This window comes from Culex quinquefasciatus, chromosome 3 (assembly GCF_015732765.1).
Source record: "Culex quinquefasciatus strain JHB chromosome 3, VPISU_Cqui_1.0_pri_paternal, whole genome shotgun sequence".
NCBI lineage: Eukaryota > Metazoa > Arthropoda > Insecta > Diptera > Culicidae > Culex > Culex quinquefasciatus.
In genome coordinates, this window is record NC_051863.1 from 198,637,501 (window position 1) to 198,656,114 (window position 18,614).

Consider the following 18,614-nt stretch of genomic DNA (forward strand, 5'->3'; position numbering starts at 1 on the left):
AGCACGTGCCCATCCCAGCGGCGGGTCTTCACATGTGCGCAAAACTGGGCTAATGAAAACTTTTAAATTTGAGCTTTTGTTGTGACGGATGCCTGTCCAGTCCATCAACCGACGAGGCAGAAAGTTTCGCACGCTTTCCATTTTCATTCTGTACCGCCCCAACTCTATCGAAAACAATGGCTAATTTGTGGTGCTGGTCGGTGAGTCAGCCGCTGATCATAGAATAGTGATTAGTGGCTTGTTATGACGGACTTTACTTTTACCCGATTTTGATAGGCTTGGTGCGCGGGAATATCATCTTTCCCAAGGTTATGAAAAGAGAGATTCTCAGAGCCACGGGCACTTTTCGTAGCATCGCTAGTGTCTGTTTAGTGTGACAAGGGTGATTAAAATGTAAATAAATATGACGCTTTAGATAAGACAACAGCGCCGTGCTTTGTTAGTGGGTTAAAATATAAAATAATTTCCCATTAGTAAGCTGCCAAGTTACTATAGTGGCGTCTTTTTTGCGCCTTTGAAACTGAGTGCGGGCGCTGATAAGAGTCTCACCCCTGGAAAAAGGTAGATAAGCACTTTGTGTGAATGTGACGCAAAATTTGTGCCAAAAAGTTACACACGACTGTGGGGCAAACAATTAGTATATTAAAATTTTTGCGCTTCCATCGCAATCAAAGGTGAATATGCCGTACGGAAAGATTCGCGCTTTGCATAACATGGTTTCAAGCAATTATTTTTCAAGCGAGGTATATAATTTGCATCTGGGAAAACTTCATTAGGTATTCACTGTCGAGTATTCTCCTTAAAACATTTCTGAAAAGTTTCTATTTAACTTTTCCAATCTTTCATGGAATTGTTTTCAACTTAATTAAACCAATTCGTATAATGCCACTTTCCCCAGAATCAATCCCAAAGACCTCGAAACTATGGACAGCCAAATCGTGGAACTGGCTCAATTTAAACGATAAATCACCGTGGCCTCGTCCACGGATCAGTTCCGATTCGGAACAGGTCGTCAAATTGGCGGCTCGGCAGCAAACAAGCGTCAAATCGCTTCAACCTAAATCCAAACGAGCCTTTCGACGCCGTAGCTAGCAGTCAGTGTTGGCAGTTTTCTCCAATTAGCTGCAATTTTCTTGGCTCAATCACACTCACTGTGGTTGTGCTTGTGCGCGCTTGGAAATTGATACGCCACAAATCGATTGGATTGATCTGTGGATTTAAACTGCTGACTGACTTTGAACAGGTTTATTGGCGATAATCAATTTGTATTTTGTTATTTTAGGTTTGTATTTGATATTTTTTTTTTTAATCTCGAACTAAAAATCTGAGAAGTTTCAGATGAACATTTCTGAGAGCCTCTATGAAAGTGGAATGCAAAATAAGTTCCTCCGCAATTGAAACTTGCTCTGATTCAGAGCAATGAAATGACTCATCTAAGCTATCAAATCATTGAAGACATTGAAGCCCCAACGTCACCGGGAAAATCAAGTCGAAATCTATTTTCTCTACCCTTTCACTAATTGGCCATTAAAAGAAGAAAAAAAAACTATCATTCAATGGAACTCTACATTCCAAGCACGTTTTGCCGCATTTACCCCGCTTCCCTCCTCGGTACAACCTGCGCTCAAAGCTCTGCCACAGTTCGTCAATCGTTCGAAAGGTTGTTGCTATTTGCTACTGCTATTTTCCTTCAAATTAAGCGAATTTCGTCCGTTTAACGAGATGCAAATGGCCATAAATTTCCCGCCAGCCAGCCAATAAACGGTCGCGGCGGCAAAACTTGAATGCAACAGCAGCAGCAGCACAATGAGGGAAAAATAATGAAGATCATGTTGGTAAAAGTTTTATGGCCAACCCAGCGAATCTTGCGGCGGCTGCGGGCACTTGGCATTCGAAAGGCGGGCCTGCCCTGCGGTCGAGGAAGTCGAACCAGTTTGTAGTAACTAGGCTTAGGTTGGCCTTTACGATCGACGGGGTTAGGGGAAAACGCGAGCAGAGTTATTTCGATTAGTTACCGTAAAAAGACAACTCAAACAGCGGAGCACTTGTTGCTAACGATGAACATTTTTACGGAAAGCTGGGGTATCAACAATTTACGTTTTTTTAGATTTTGAAGTGATCTTGACATTCCATTCCATTTTTGTCGATTCACATATATGTAACTAACTTTACAAAACACTGAATAGCGACTGAGCGCTACGCTCGCCTTCTCTTCGTCAACCTGACTTTGACATTCTGTTTTCGATTTTTCACACACAAACAAATGAGCACATCGCAAATTCAATCACACAGCCATTTGACTCTCATTCGCGCAGAGCTCATACTTGTGAATTCTACCGAACATCCGATCACCTTCTCCTTGAACGCTATCCAATGGTTGCTGTTACCACTCACCACCATACAAGCAAGAAAGAGAGAACAAAAGAAAGAAAGAAAAATAGCCTTCTTGTTGCGTGACTGCTTGAGTATCGAGCTCAGCATTCATTCGTTTCAACTTCGTGTGCGTTTACAAAATTCATGATCCAATAAAAGATAAATTTGAAACAAAATTCATGCATTCGCCAAATTACCTAAAATTATAAGACTCCAGGAAATTTTTAAATCAAGCGAAATCTTCAGTAATCTTTATTTTACATTAAATTTCCAGCTATTTTTGGAATTTTTTCCAGCAGATCTCTCGATTGTTTGAAATTATATATCACTTAAATTCATGTAATGTACATGAGCAAATTTTTAAAAGCAACAAACATTATTGATATCCATAGCCACATTGATTTAACACTAGGGTGGCAATCAAAAAAATCGACTTAGGGAAACCCCTTAATTCGATTCCTTGGGCAAAAATAAGTAACTGTAAATTTTTTTAGCGAAATCGTTTAAGGTTTCAAGCAAAAACGTCTTCTTTAAATTGAAAATATCTCGTCTTAACTATCTCGAACCATTTTGTCGTCTTGGACAAAGTTGTTTGTCATACAATTTTACTTAAGAACCACACTTGACAATGGTCCGACACGTTTAACGTCACTTTCTGGTGTAATTTATTTATTTTTTTTTTTTTTTGCTTTTCCCCATACATTTTTGCGTTTTTCCATACAACCTTCAACGATATAATGAGATCCTCATACCCTTATCTCTTAAGATTTTCCAAAATTTTCATTTTTTATTGTCACCCTATTTGACACTAATTTCGATTGTCCAATTACAAAGCTTGTAACGTTGCGTAAAAGTTCTCCAAAACTGACAAAACTTTGAAAAGCAAGTCTCCCGTAAATTCGGGATACCGATCATCGATGAAATCTACTGTCAAAAGAGAGCGAATCGGCAGCGCAAGAGACACCAAGCTATAACGGATTGTGGGCAGGTAGTACACCTTGAGGCTCTCCCCTCTAGTGCTGATGGAAATTCCGTTGGAGGCGCCCCCTCCCCCTCAGGGGACTCACTTGGCTCATCGTCACCGAAAATTGCCCGGAAGCAGCCGGCAAACACCTTCCCGGCTCGAGCAGAGTGCACCACACAGAGCCGAGGTAATTAAAATCTGTTCAATGTTCACCGCCGGTGGACGGACCTGTCCACCGAGCGCGTGGAGGCCACGTGGATGATCGGTGTGATTAATTGGATTCCGAAAGTCGGTTTTTTTGCCTTCCATTTTTCTGCCATAACAAACGGGTCTCTTCGTCAATTTGCGGAATGGTGTGAAGAATTTCTTCCCGTTTTTTTTTCTCTCTCCAACGAGACGAGCTCGGGGTTCTTAATTTAGTCGTCAAATCAACACCTAGCCGTCGTCGTCGTCGTCTGATGCCCCGACAGTCAAACCAAGCCGGTAAACTTGAGGAAGTCCGTAATTATTGTGGGTTTTGGGTCGGATATTTGTGGTCACTTTTTGCCGGCAGACCCAAACAAAGCCACTTGTCTCTGGTTTGGGTTCTTTTTTTTCTATAGTTTTGTTTTCGTGGGAAGACGGTTGCTCTTTTACCGGGTTGGATAACTGAGAAATGGGTTTCACTAAATTTGGGATTCAGGGTGTTAATTGAATCTGGTTAGCCAAAAGAAAGTGTTGGGAGGAATTACAAGAATACATTAATTTTAAACGATAATAACTGTGTCGAGTTAAACAATTTGTTACCTTTTATTCTAAATGAAGAACACAGGGCAAAACTTTAAAAAGGATTGATTGCTGTATATAATATTTATCACTGTAAACTTGAATTTAAAAAAATACATCCTCTTAAATTCCATAAAAAAGAATGATACTGTGAAGCCTTTAATTTGAAACATCAATTTCAGTCACATGTCCAATAAAATCAACGAATCAACAACGGTATTCCCAGTTTAAATTCCCCTGTTAAAACCAATTGAATATCAATTGAAACCCATTTCAAACTGTTACATTCATCACCTCCATCGGAACTCGCCGCGTATTTTTGCGCCATTGCGGCGCCTCCACCTGAAAGGAAAACAATAAACCATTTGGAAGGCTTGAAATTGAGTTAAAATTACAATTATCGTGATTTATTACGGCACTTTTGTTTGCGAACCAAGTTACGCAGCAAAAAAAACCGGGGTACATTTAACGCTCAGGTTGAATTCATTGGAGCCCTGCAAAAATCAAAAGCACTTTTACCAGCAACTCGGCACTGCATCACAGAGCAAAAGTTGTCGGCGTTGGTTGGTTCGTTAGCAGGCAAGTGGATCTCGTTTTGGCGGTAACGAGCATTAAATTAAAATCAGATTAAAATGAGTACAAATTGTATGTACACAAAAGTAAAGTGGGGAAACAGTTTCAAATCGAAAATAAAGAGCCCTTTTCCCGGAAAATCCGTCTGGCATTGTTTAAAACAAATTTTATGTATCACTTTTCAACAACTTTAGGCAATGATTTTCTATGGTAACAACTCGGCTTATCCTGCTGATTACATTGTTATCATTTTTCGTGCTAGAGATTAATCCTACCCATCCTCACTCAAAATATCCACAATGCTGGAGCAACATTTTAATAAACTGTTATAACCGAGGGGAACGAAAATCGAGTTCTTGAAACAAAATATATGCACAATATAGGTGGATTAATTTAAAAAAAAGCTGTCATTAATCGCAAGACAATTTTTCAAAATAAATTAATCAAAGAAATTCTTTAATGCAATAACGTGGAAATCAAAACCAAAACAAGTTTCATGTCGTACCCCTCGCTTTGAAAAATACCACAAGTGAACAATCTACACATTTTCACGAAATGATAATCTGTTTTTTAGGATGTGGATCCAAGTCACGGCTTTCTAGCAAGATTCTGGCAAATTTTAATGAAGCTAGAAATGCTTCAAGAATTCTGGCAGAATCAGCTCTGATTTTTTTGTGACTTTGTGAAATTTTAAGATCTGCTCTATTGAAGCTCTTGTGGACTATACCGGGTACCTAAAAGGATGTTTACATTTGTTCAAATTGAGGTAATTTTTAGGTAAAAACCAAACAATTCAGCCTTTCAATTGAAGCTAGTAGTTGTACTTGAACCACCCTAGTATATGATCACAATGGTATATCAAATCACCATTAATCAATAAACGTCAAAATGTTATTTCTGTCCAAATTTAATAACTTTTTATAGCTCTGAGAATCCGGTCACCGATTATTTCTTTGCATTTTTTTTTTTATTTGGATGAAACTTTCTCTATCGGTCTTAGGTTCCTAGGTCTAAAAAAGGCATTTTGCAAAATATGGTCGTCCATACAATCCTCATGCAATTTTTGAAATCAATTTGCATCATGAGAACAGATTCTCTGATCGATTTAGTGTATACAACAAAGCAGTAAATAATGTAGGAACTTTAAAAAATAGTTATGCTTAAACAAAATAACTCTTTTTTAATTGGACTTTTAACATAAACATAAATGCGCAAATTAACTTTTTTTTTTAATTCTAAATTTTTAATATGCTTTAAATGATGAAAAATTTCATTTTTCGTTTACAAGTTAAATGAGCAGTTCTCTAGGATTTCGGTCATTCGATTTTTTTTGTATTTTTTAATCCGACTGAAACTTTTTTGGTGCCTTCGGTATGCCCAAAGAAGCCATTTTGCATCATTAGTTTGTCCATATAATTTTCCATACAAATTTGGCAGCTGTCCATACAAAAATGATGTATGAAAATTCAAAAATCTGTATCTTTTGAAGGAATTTTTGATCGATTTGGTGTCTTCGGCAAAGTTGTAGGTATGGATACGGACTACACTGGAAAAAATAATACACGGTAAAAAAATTTGGTGATTTTTTATTTAACTTTTGTCACTAAAACTTGATTTACAAAAAACACTATTTTTATTTTTTTATTTTGATATGTTTTAGAGGACATAAAATGCCAACTTTTCAGAAATTTCCAGGTTGTGCAAAAATCATTGACCGAGTTATGAATTTTTAATCAATACTGATTTTTCAAAAATCGAAATTTTGTCGTAAAATTTTTCAACTTCATTTTCGATGTAAAATTAAATTTGCAATCAAAAGTACTTTAGTGAAATTTTGATAAAGTGCACCGTTTTCAAGTTATAGCCATATTTAAGTGACTTTTTTGAAAATAGTCGCAGTTTTTCATTTTTTAAAATTAGTGCACATGTTTGGCCAGTTTTGAAAAAAATATTTTTGAAAAGCTGAGAAAATTCTCTATATTTTGCTTATTCGGACTTTGTTGATACGACCTTAAGTTGCTGAGATATTGCAATGCAAAGGTTTAAAAACAGGAAAATTGATGATTTCTAAGTCTCACCCAAACAACCCACCATTTTCTATCGTCAATATCTTAGCAACTAATGGTCCGATTTTCAATGTTAATATATGAAACATTTGTGAAATTTTCCGATCTTTTCGAAAAAAATATTTTCAAAATTTTCAAATCAAGACTAACATTTCAAAAAGGCCAAACATTCAATATTACGCCCTTTTAAAATGTTAGTCTTGATTTGAAAATTTTGAAAATATTTTTTTCGAAAAGATCGGAAAATTTCACAATTGTTTCATATATTAACATTGAAAATCGGACCATTAGTTGCTGAGATATTGACGATAGAAAATGGTGGGTTGTTTGGGTGAAACTTAGAAAACATCAATTTTCCTGTTTTTAAACCTTTGCATTGCAATATCTCAGCAACTAAAGGTCGTATCAACAAAGTCCGCATAAGCAAAATATAGAGAATTTTCTCAGCTTTTCAAAAATATTTTTTCAAAACTGGGCAAACATGTGCACTAATTTTAAAAATAAAAACTGCGACTATTTTCAAAAAGTCACTTAAATATGGCTATAACTTGAAAACGGTGCACTTTATCAAAATTTCACTAAAGTACTTTTGATTGCAAATTTGATTTTACATCGAAAAATGAAGTTGAAAATTTTACGACCAAAATTTCGATTTTTGAAAAATCAGTATTGATTCAAAAATCATAACTCGGTCAATGATTTTTGCACAACCTGGAAATTTCTGAAAAGTTGGCATTTTATGTCCTCTAAAACATATCAAAAATAAAAAAATTAAAAATAGTGTTTTTTGTAAATCAAGTTTTAGTGATAAAGTTAAATAAAAAATCACCAAATTTTTTTACCGTGTATTATTTTTTCTAGTGTAGTCCGTATCCATACCTACAACTTTGCCGAAGACACCAAATCGATCAAAAAATTCCTTCAAAAGATACAGATTTTTGAATTTTCATACATCATTTTTGTATGGACAGCTGCCAAATTTGTATGAAAAATTATATGGACAAACTAATGATGCAAAATGGCTTCTTTGGGCATACCGAAGGCACCAAAAAAGTTTCAGTCGGATTAAAAAATACAAAAATTAAAATTGAAGAAAAAAGACCGATTTCGTAGAGAATTGCTCAAATCCTACTTAAATTATTTTTTGTGACCTCTTGTTGAAGTCATAACCAAGCTTGACCATTTCATCTGCCAAGTTAAATTTGACCAGCTTGTGCCGTACCGTCATCAGGGGTGACATTGGGTCTGGGAAGTAAGAGTGAGTCATACAAATTTCGATATTTTTGTTTGACCCAATCCTTCCCCCCGGACCCAATGTCACCCCTGATGACTGTAGTTCATAAGTTGGCATTTTTATCATATAATCATGTCCAAAAATGAGAATTTTCAAAAATGGTAATTTTGCTCATTTGTTTTGCATGAAAAGTCCAATTGTAAAAATGTTTTTTTAGTGTAATTATTCTATTTTAATCAAGAATTCCAAGCGCAAAGAAGCAACATAGAAGGTGCAGGTAGGTAAGCTACAACGCACGTGAATTGAGATGTCAAAAAAGTGTCCACGTTGTTTCAAACTTCAAGGGCTTAGAGGGAGGGGTTTAGAAAAAATTGGAATTTTGCATAATGTTGGGCTAATTTTTGACTTCTTTGGTCATAGAAAATGTACACACATAGTTTCAATAAAATAAAAAAAAACCCTAATTAGATTTTCAAAGAGTTTGTTCATTCTCGAGAAAATTGCTCAGCTTTAGACTGTGTTGCAATTTTTTGAACTTTTTCGGACCTCAATCATGTCCAAAATCATGTTCAATTATAACTTTAAGAACTGTTCAACAACATTCAGATCATTTCTTGCTGAATACTGTAAAATGAGTGAATACCGAAGAATAAATATAAAAGAAATTCATTCATTCATTTGCCTCATTTGTCATTAGATTCATACAGTCCAAACTAGATAATACGATATCTTCGCGAAAAATCAACTTTGGATAATCGAATCTTCGTATAATTAACCGCTGAGCTCAAATTCTAACATCCAGATTGATGCGAAGTAAAAAACAATCCCTGCTACGAGAAAGTGTGACATTGCGTGTTATAAGTATAGGGAAAGCGTAACAAAAAAGGGGATGGGGAGAGGGAATTTTGGCTGATTTTAGCGTGACGTACTTTATGGATGAAGCCTAATTGCGTTTCGGATAGTTGAATCTCCGAAAAATCGCGTCTAGACTGTATTTCTCACACCGAACAAACCAGCTGAAAGAGAAGTTGCGCCAACAGTTGTGAAAAGATTGCAACCGCGCTGCCTCTTTCACGATATCCCTTTATGCTTGCCCGGTTATGAATGATAACTAGCTTTATTTTATCGTTCCTTTTATTCTTACAGCCCGAGATCTCATCCATATGTGATTATTGCTTGCAGAGAGTCTGATGAGTGCATGTATGTTTGTTTTTTTACTCCGTTACTCAGGCAGTGCTACCTGGTTACGAACTCTCTGGTGCCTGTCCTGTCTATAGAGTCAGTCACCCACCGTCGGGTGACCACTAAATGGTTACCGCGTGCACGAGCCGTAGGGTTGGGGCTCTTTTTTTTTTTGCTGCGTTTGCCACCAGGATCCAGAAATCCATGGAACAAGCTCAATGTTTACACGGGGAACGTGAGAGGATTAGATATGGGAGCACGAATCTTTTTTTCCCTCGTTACGTTGCGTTGGTTCAACAGGACTACGGTGCAACGAATCGCCCTAAAGTGCTTGCAACGAATGCGTAATGTGCTCTGGATGAAGATGTTTCGAGAGTTGCAATACTTTTCACATGGACATGCAACCATAAACGGTTAAGTAAGGACACCCCTTGCCTATTACGTTGGTCCTGAACGGCCAAATCCCTGTGCCGTAGCATCGTTTAATTAGGAAAAAATACACCAGCTTTTTTGCTGTGGAAAGAAGGTCCAACCAACGTGAGCATACCAATTGTTTTATTTTTTGCCTGCTTATTTGTTGAGCAACCGAAGCTGAGCAAAAACTGGAATCAACCAGCCTTGTTCACACATTTTTATGTAAACATGCTGTAGGGAACGTGAGGATACTTGGTTGGATTTGCTGGTTTTATTTTCTGAAAGAGAAAAAAAACGAGACGAGAAGTGAACCATTTTGAACTAATCTGTTTTCTCACTGATGGAAATTTGAGTTATCGACTCGTGGCCAAGGGAATGCAAAATTGCATGTCAAACTGCAAGCAAGGCTCGATAAGGCTGAACCTTTTGCTCAAGAAGGTTGGCCATAAAACAAGCTGCTGTGTGTTGAGGCTTGTTGACCCACCAGCAGCGTTGATTTGTGGTTTCAGTGCGAACGAAAGAGGTCCGGTTGGCCAAATCATGTTTAGATAAGGTTGCATGTAATTTTACCCCGGACAAATCGGGCCCGGCTGTAGGAGCGAATGATTCTTGGATATTCTCATTTGGAAGGTGCAAATGTTTGCTTGATTGTGGGCACAAGGTGTGTTGGCACGGAGCATGATTGATTTTCCAGGTGCAAGTAACTATTGACTTGAGGTGAGTTGATGCTAGCCAAGGAAATGTTTTGAGCTTGGAATAAACAAACTCCACAAACGTATTTCTTGTTTAAAGCACTTTTGAGAAGCTGTTATTCAAACCTAAGAATTAAAATGAGGAAAATTCAAATGTTTTCAAAATAGGCATATTTTCTAGGAGGAAACAAGCATAGTTCCAACAAAAACCGCCATCATAACAACACCCCGTTAGTAGATTTTATCGAACTTTATGGCTTTCGCAACACTCGCAATCATTTCATCGTAATCGATTTATGACACTTTCAAAGAGCCCGTTACCAACCGCCAACCGCAATACCGCACACACCAAACAGCAAAAGCCACTTTCGTTTGTGGGAAAAGAGTCCCCACGGCAAGCGTCCCCCTGGCCAGATTCTGCTCCGTTTTGACAAATTAGCTTTTAAACAATTTCCGACAATCCTATTAGTTTGTACGAGAAATTAAAACTATGCTTCGTTTGCTCGATGTGATTTTTTTTGTTTTATTTTCGGTTAGTGCTTTCACCAAAAGCTTGTGGGGGGTGCTCTTCTAGCTTTTGAGCTGCCACAGCGAATGAATGAGCGGGCTGCTCTCAAACGTTCTCGCAAAGCTCAGCATAATTTTGATTTAATATTCATTTTAATTTATCCACCATTGTTTCAGCTGGAGCATGGACGACATCGTTGAGGACGGTTTTTTTTTTAAACTTTGAACAATTTAAGGCAATAATACCTCGATGAGCGACTCTTCAAGAAGAGTTTCAGAATTCATCCTTAATATTTAGGATGAAAGCATAACAATTGAAATCAACGACAAGAAAAAATATTTAGCATATTTTTATGATTGTTGCACTCAAAAATCTTCTCAACCACTCACCGTGGAATTCATAACGCCGAGAAGAAAAAACAATTAATTTTTCCCATTTCCCACCCATTTATGGGCTCTGGCCACGTTGTCACCCGCGAAAACCGGCACCGTCCAGCGTCCAACTTGTGGCATTTTCTTCAATTAAAAAGTCAAGGCGTACATTTTTCACGATGCCACCGGAGTGAATCCGGCCGTTTGCAGGTGATGGACTCAACAAAAAAAAAACCCGTGACACCAGTTGAAATAATGTCTAAATATTGCATTGCTGCAATGAGCGTTTTCATTTTGAAGCACGCGGACACTTGTCAGTGAAATTATTTTTGGAATATTTATGGATGGCGCGCTTTGCCGACTCTCTGGATTTCCAGTGGTCACACTCTGCACGTGACCAATTCGAGTGCAAATTTTAATAATCCAAAAGCCATAAAGAGGGTTTTGTGGAATGAAGCTAATTTAATTCATGTTTGCACGGATGGATAAATTTGGGCGTCGTTTCTAGTAGTTTGTAGTTTTCAACTCTCTTCGTGGACATTGCCACAGTTGTTTCTGGGTTGATGAGCTCGTTAAAAGCAATTGTGCCATCGTGGTGACAAAAGGCTGTTTTATGGATCGTTTTTGTGCGTCATTGGAAGCTTGTGTAATGTTGCGACTGTTGAAACGATGAACCTTAAAAAAGGAAAACTGTTAATAAAAAAATAAATCAACGTTAGTTAATTTCATAACAGAAGAGCAATGCTCCCTAAAATCAATCGTATTCTTGACATTTTAATTTTTATATTTTATGACTTGACTAAAGTAATCTCTATTTAATTTATTAACAATTTAGAAATTTGTACTTTAAACAAACCCCATTAACTATTTATCACAAAAAGTGAATTTTCCGAAAACCACATTTATTGAATGTTTCAGTTTATGTCTACTTTTGAGCTTTGGATGAAAAATTATTGAGAAAAAGACTCGCAATTTTGCATAATAAGTATTTCCATACAAATTTGCCGGTTGGTCATACAAAGTAAGTATGTTCGAAAATCTTTATCCGAATAAAAAATCGGATGGTCTTCGACCAGTTATAGTTATTAATATTACACACTGTTCGGAAAAATGGGTACACAGAAAATAACGATTTGTTTAATTTACTTTTATCACAAAAAAAAAAACAAAAAACACGTAATTTTATTGTCCTGATTTTTTATATGATAAGGGGACTAGAAACGCGCCAGGGTGGTGCAATATCAACTACCATAGAAATAAAAAAATATGATTTTTAAAAAAAGACCCTCAAAATTTCATAATACACTTTAAGATGCAAAACAAAGTTGATTACCGGAAATAAATTTACAAACCAAATCAATCCAAAAATGTTTTCTTCAGATTCAGATTTTTCAATATTTACATGCCATTTTTGTATATAAATGTAAATTTTTGCAATTCCGTCGTGAAACTACTTACTTTTCCTGTCATTCTTGAACGACGAAATAGCCTATTTTTCTGTACCAAAAATAACAGAATCGAATAGCAACACTTTTCAAAATAAATGCTTAAAAGTTCTACTTTTCAGCACTCAAATGGGTGCTGAAAAGTTGAACTTTTCAGCACTTGTTTCGAAAAGTAACACTTTTCAACATTTTTTTGATTTAAACGATTTATTGACAAAATACATGAAAATTTGACATAAAATTTCACTCAGTGTGTGTTTTTTGGAATTACAAAAAATGTTGTATGGAACTCGTTGCAAAACTTGATTTTTTCAGCACTCTTCGTATTTATCCAACTCGGTGAACCTCGTTGGATAAATGTACAACTCGTGCTAAAAAAATCCTCTTTTTGCAACTTGTTGCACAAACTACTATTTTGCAATCCCGCTGTAAAACTGTCAACATTTCCTGTCCTTGTGGAGAAACGAAACTGCCTACTTTTCCCTATCAAAAATAACAGAATGGAAAATTAATCCCTTTCAATAGCAGTGCTGAAAAGTTATACTTTTCAGTACTGAAATGGGTGCTGAAAAGTTGAACTTTTTAACATTAGTATCAACAAGTAACATTTTTCAATATTTTTTTGTTTTGTACGATGAATTTATTTAACACATTAATGCTTGACATAAAACTCCATTCAAGAAACGTTTATCGGATTTGCAAAAATGTTGTAAGCAACTCTTTTCAAAACTTTATTTTTTCAGCACTCGTCGTAATTATCCAACTCGGTAAACCTCGTTGGCTAAATGTAGAACTCGTGCTGGAGAAATCTTCTTTTTTGCAACTTGTTGCACAAACTACTATTTTAATGCTATTTTTGTCCACTTTCAAAAAAAAAATTAATTTATGTTTTGCATACGATGCTGAAAACCTACATCATTAACTTTAAATTGCTAAGCCATTGAACAAAACAAATAGTACTGCATTCTTATCATGAGTTAAAATAAAGAATATTTTGATAAAAACCATAAAAAACTTTTAAAAAATCCTTTGACTATGACAAAATTACATCAAAGAAGTCAGAATGCTTAACCCTATTTTCATATAATAAGAACTCTTCTTTAAGATTTTTAAATATAAAATATCGCTAGAGAAAAAAAAAATCAAATTCGAATGAATTGTCTAATAAAAATCTTCACTTTTACTTATTCCCTTTGACGTTATAGTTAGCTTCCAGAAACTAACCTACTAAGTAGCTGTTCTTCTAAGCACTGAAAAAAAACGCCGGAAGCACCATTTGTTGAAACAAAGTGGTCCCAAAGCAGGCACAAACCAGCTGGAATTTCTAGCTTTACCCATTGTGAGAGTACATTGCTACACTTAGCAGCAAACAAATGAAACTTTCAACGACTCTATTGTTTGGCAAACCGCACCACAACAATGGCATGTTTACAAGAAGGAAAAATCATGTTAAACGCAGCCATTCCTTGAACAATGACGATGTGACTTTTTTCCCAGCATTTCCCAGCCATCTCTCAACAGGCCGGGGGATAAGTGCGCGTGCAAACTTACACACACACACACGTGTGTGTATGTGGTTTACGCGGAAGGCCCCGACACGAGCCTATTAAGCTAAACGGTTGCGTTGTAGAGCTGCACACACGCACAAACACACGTGTGATAAGCAGCATCACACACACACACACATACACGAACAAGGTGTTGAGCTTGTTGTCGACCAGAGCGGCAGAGGCCCCTCACTTGGTTCGAATCTCTCGGAGCAACACCCGGTGAAATGTTGTTTTACACTGTGGCTACAATGGTCATTATAGAACCACTTTACGGCCCCAGAAATTGCATGCCGATGCTAGCGACTAGTGCCTCTAGAAACGACTGGCGCCAACCACGCCGCACAGTGAGCTCTCGTTGAAGACGAGTGACTTTTTAGAAAAAGTCGAATCGTCCCACAGTGCAACAAAACACCGAAACGCTTATCCGACTCCGTTACAGGGTTAGTTTGAAAGACCTAAGAAAAAATGTTGGCATTTCCCAACCCAAAGAGAAAAACTTGGAACAAAAACCTCCCCATCATTGCTGGAATTTTTCCCATAAAGAGACTAACAATTCTTTTTCTCTTTCTTCACTTGCAGGAAACAAAAAAAAAGCACAAGTAATAATCATGTAGTACACGTTCCGCCCGCGTCATACCAGAGCAATCCCGCTCGCCGTAGCGTTGGTCATGCTGAACACTCTGACAGGCGTAGTAGCACAGGTGGTGGTGGTGGTGGTATCCGTAAGAGGTGTCGGTATGCTGATAACAAAAGAGGCTCACATCTAGTACTAGAGTACTGGTAGGCATCCACGTAACAGAGTGCCACGGGGGTAGGTTTGATAATATCCCATAAATGAAGCTCTGAGAAAACAACAAGTCACTTCCCCGTACTGGAATCATGGTATATAGTCTCTAGACAAACAAACAGTCGTTGAGTTTGATTGAAACTTACCTTACTAACAATTGCTTTTGTGTTTCTCGCTGTTCGGATTTGTGTGAACGTGATGTTTTGCCTCAATTTCTTCCTGGGTTGATTCGCATGAGTGTTGTTTTTTTTTAATTTAGAACAATTAAAACTAAAGGTAGATTTTATATTAAATAACATTTCATCAGCAAAAAAATACCTTCAACCTATTCTACAGCCTAAGCTATTTCAATCAATATCTTTTGCCTGTAAAGTTGTTTGAATGTTTGGTAAAATTTCACATTTTTTGCTATTAAGTTTGATTATTACCTTCAAAGGTGCATAAAGTTGCATTTGGGCAATCCAAAACCAAACTCAGTTTTTTAAAAATCGTTAGAGGATAGATCGGCACTTCTCTGAAACCTTGGGCAACAGTTATATTGTGTATTTTTTTTCTTTTTTTTTTTATTTTTGGTTTGAATGAAACATTGTGTGTACATTTTCTACGATCAAAACTTAAGTGAACTTAAGTTAGTACAGAACTTTTAATAGAACTTGTTCAAATATTTTTTGAAAAAGCTTTTATAATCAATTGCAAACTATTCAGAACACATTATCCAATTATCAAAGAGAGACATTTTTATCTTCTACCAATTTTGAATTTTGGGACCAAAAATCAGTGAAAGTCGTGAAAACTGAAAAAAAACATAAATTGATTGATATTTGCATTTTTAATAATAGAAAAACTTGAATTTCTAAAAACACAGATTTTAATTTTTGTATTTTTTTTATTTGTCTGAAACCTTATCCATCGATTTTTTATATTCCAATAAGCCATTTTTCATTATTAGTTTTTTCATACAAGTCTCCATACAAATGTGGGGGAAAAAGACATACCGTAAACCGGGGTGACTTTGATAGGATTTCAATTTGTTTTTGGAATATTTTCCAACAGGATAGGTTTTGGAAAAATAGATACGTTAAAAATTCTTAGTTTAAATACCGGGGTGATTTTGATAGTCATAGTTTTTCTAGTAGAAATCATATTTATGATGTTCACGTTAAATGTACCATCACTAAAGTAGCTGATGAGCAATTCCAGCTCAAATCTGGAATTTTTCTGGTACATTTGTACCCGACCCTCTCCGATTTCAATGAAACTTTTCAGACATGTTATCCTAGGCCTATATTAGCCATTTTTGTGTATATGGAGCCAGTTGCACTAGATAATGACATTTGAGAAGGTCGTAAGGGTTTTTAATATTTTTGTATTTTGTAAATTAAATATTGCTGTATCTCGAAGCCGTTACATCGTATCAAAAAGTGGTCAAAGACAAACTTGTAGGAAATTAGACAAGCTTTTTTGAAAAAAATACACTGAAAGAAAAATACACGCCAATTCTATGAGATTTTTCAAAGTTTATGTTTAAAAGTTAAATTTCAAGGTGATGTCACGATTTTTTTTTTCGTTCAAAAATGCAGGATGGTATGTCTTTCCTAAAAAAATACAAAAATCATTTACTAAAACTGATTTTTTGAAAAGTGGTATAAACGTCAAAATTATTATGCTTATATCTGTATGCCCATACAATCAATTGAAAAGCTGTCAAAGGCAAACTTATGGGAAATTTGACGAGCTTTCCGGTAAAAATAATGACGAGACTGAAAAATTAAGTCTGTCATATAGAAACCAAAAAAACCTATTTTTTCAACATTTTGATTTTTAAAACCGCTGTATCTTCACAAGGAATAGACATAGGTCAATGGTCAATATGGAGAATTTTATGTAAAATTGTCTGGAGAATCGATTACCATTATCAGTTTTTGAAAATTTTGACGTTGAGACCACTTTCCAAAAAATCAGTTTTAGTAAATGATTTTTGTATTTTTTTTTTTACAAGCTCATTCAACCTTCTCCTAGTGGAAAATTGTCCGAAGATTCCAAAAATGTAATCCGTTTTCCGATTCAAAATCATGTTCATTGAGAAAACCATGATACTCCGGCTATCAAAGTCACCCCGTTTTACGGACTGAAAATCTGCATCTAGAGAAAAAAAAAATCTGATCGATTCGGTATCTTGGGCAAAGTATTTGGTTAGGACTTTTCAGAAAAATAGTACCGATTTTTTTTAAATAACTTTTAATCACTTTTTTTAAATTTTGGGTTGCCCTCCCCATTCAAGCCTTCGGACTCCTAGGTTCGAGCAGAAACTTGCATTTTTTTTTGCCATGTTATTATTTTTTCAAAAAATGCATTGTTTTCAGAAATGTGTTGCACACAAACAAATTCCTAAAAAAAAAATAGATGTAAAATTGAATTCTATATTGAAAAATACTTTTTTGCAATTCCGTCGTGAAACTACTTACTTTTCCTGTCATTCTTGAACGACGAAATAGCCTACTTTTCTGTACCAAAAATAACAGAATCGAATAGCAACACTTTTCTAAATAAATGCTGAAAAGTAACACTTTTCAGCACTGAAATGGGTGCTGAAAAGTTGAACTTTTCAGCACTTGTTTCGAAAAGTAACACTTTTCAACATGTTTTTGATTCAAAGGATTTATTAACAAAATACATGAAAATTTGACATAAAATTTCACTCAATGGGTGTTTTTAGGAATTGCAAAAAATGTTGTATGGAACTCGTTGCAAAACTTGATTTTTTCAGCACTCTTCGTATTTATCCAACTCGGTGAACCTCGTTGGATAAATGTACGACTCGTGCTGAAAAAATCCTCTTTTTGCAACTTGTTGCATAAACTACTATTCTAAAATTTCGATTAGGCGGATCGTTTGTTAGTGTTGAGTTTGTGAAACAGTCTCTAAAAATGTTGATTTTGAGAGAAAAAAAGACATTGTCTCTCAATGTTTTCTACAAAGCTAAAAGATAGTCGGAAAGCCCTCATTTTTCACTGAAGATTTTTTGGCAAATATTGGTTAGATAATCAAAGTTTGCACATAAAACAAATGTAGATATTTAATAATAATATAATAATATTATATTATTATTATATAATATTATTTATCTTCATTTCATTCAAAATAAGTGATGAATAACCTTTCTAGGTTAAAGTTACGTTTATAAAATAAACAACAACATTCAAAATAGTTTCCAAATGTTTAAAGTTGGCTAACACAGCTCAGGTAAAATAAGTTCAGTCCAGACTCTATTATCCAAAGCCCCAATTATTCGAAATTCGATTATCCAAAGGTTTGTATGGGAATTTGGATACTCGAATCAAGAAAGAAAAATAAATTTTGTCATTACTCTTTATGAAATTTGTGTTTGAAAATATGTTTTATGCAACTTTTGGTACATTTTTAAAATGTTTCAAGCTAAGTCACGCTCATGTTAAGTTTAATATTAAGATGTAATCCGTTCTGGTCAACCATAACGAACTCTTAATTTTCATTTTGGGATAAAGTACTCAAGTGACAACCGCGAGACTTCGACGAACCAAGTTGCGACGTACTAAGCAACGTGTAAAATATAAATAAACTGGCAAACATTTATCATAGACCGTACTTTTGTCAAGAATCGCCTCGCTTTTCCTCCAGCATTTTCCTCACACTTTTCCGCAAGCGAGAGAG

General features: G+C 35.7%; 1 protein-coding gene across 9 annotated transcripts in view; it reads left to right on the top strand.

Moving 5' to 3' along the window:
- Positions 1–18,614, top strand: part of LOC6031081 (bromodomain-containing protein DDB_G0270170) — a 121,394-nt gene that overhangs the window by 11,530 nt on the left and 91,250 nt on the right. For 7 of the 9 annotated variants that reach the window (XM_038259019.1, XM_038259020.1, XM_038259021.1 and 4 more), the window contains exon 1: positions 15,002–15,019. The exons of 1 other annotated variant lie outside the window; for it this stretch is intronic. In XM_038259019.1, the coding sequence (XP_038114947.1) occupies positions 15,017–15,019 (3 nt within the window). In that variant the 5' untranslated portion in view covers positions 15,002–15,016. Of the gene's footprint in view, positions 1–14,716; positions 14,737–15,001; positions 15,020–18,614 lie in introns of those variants that run through there. One more of the 9 variants, XM_038259027.1, reaches the window with a different exon arrangement.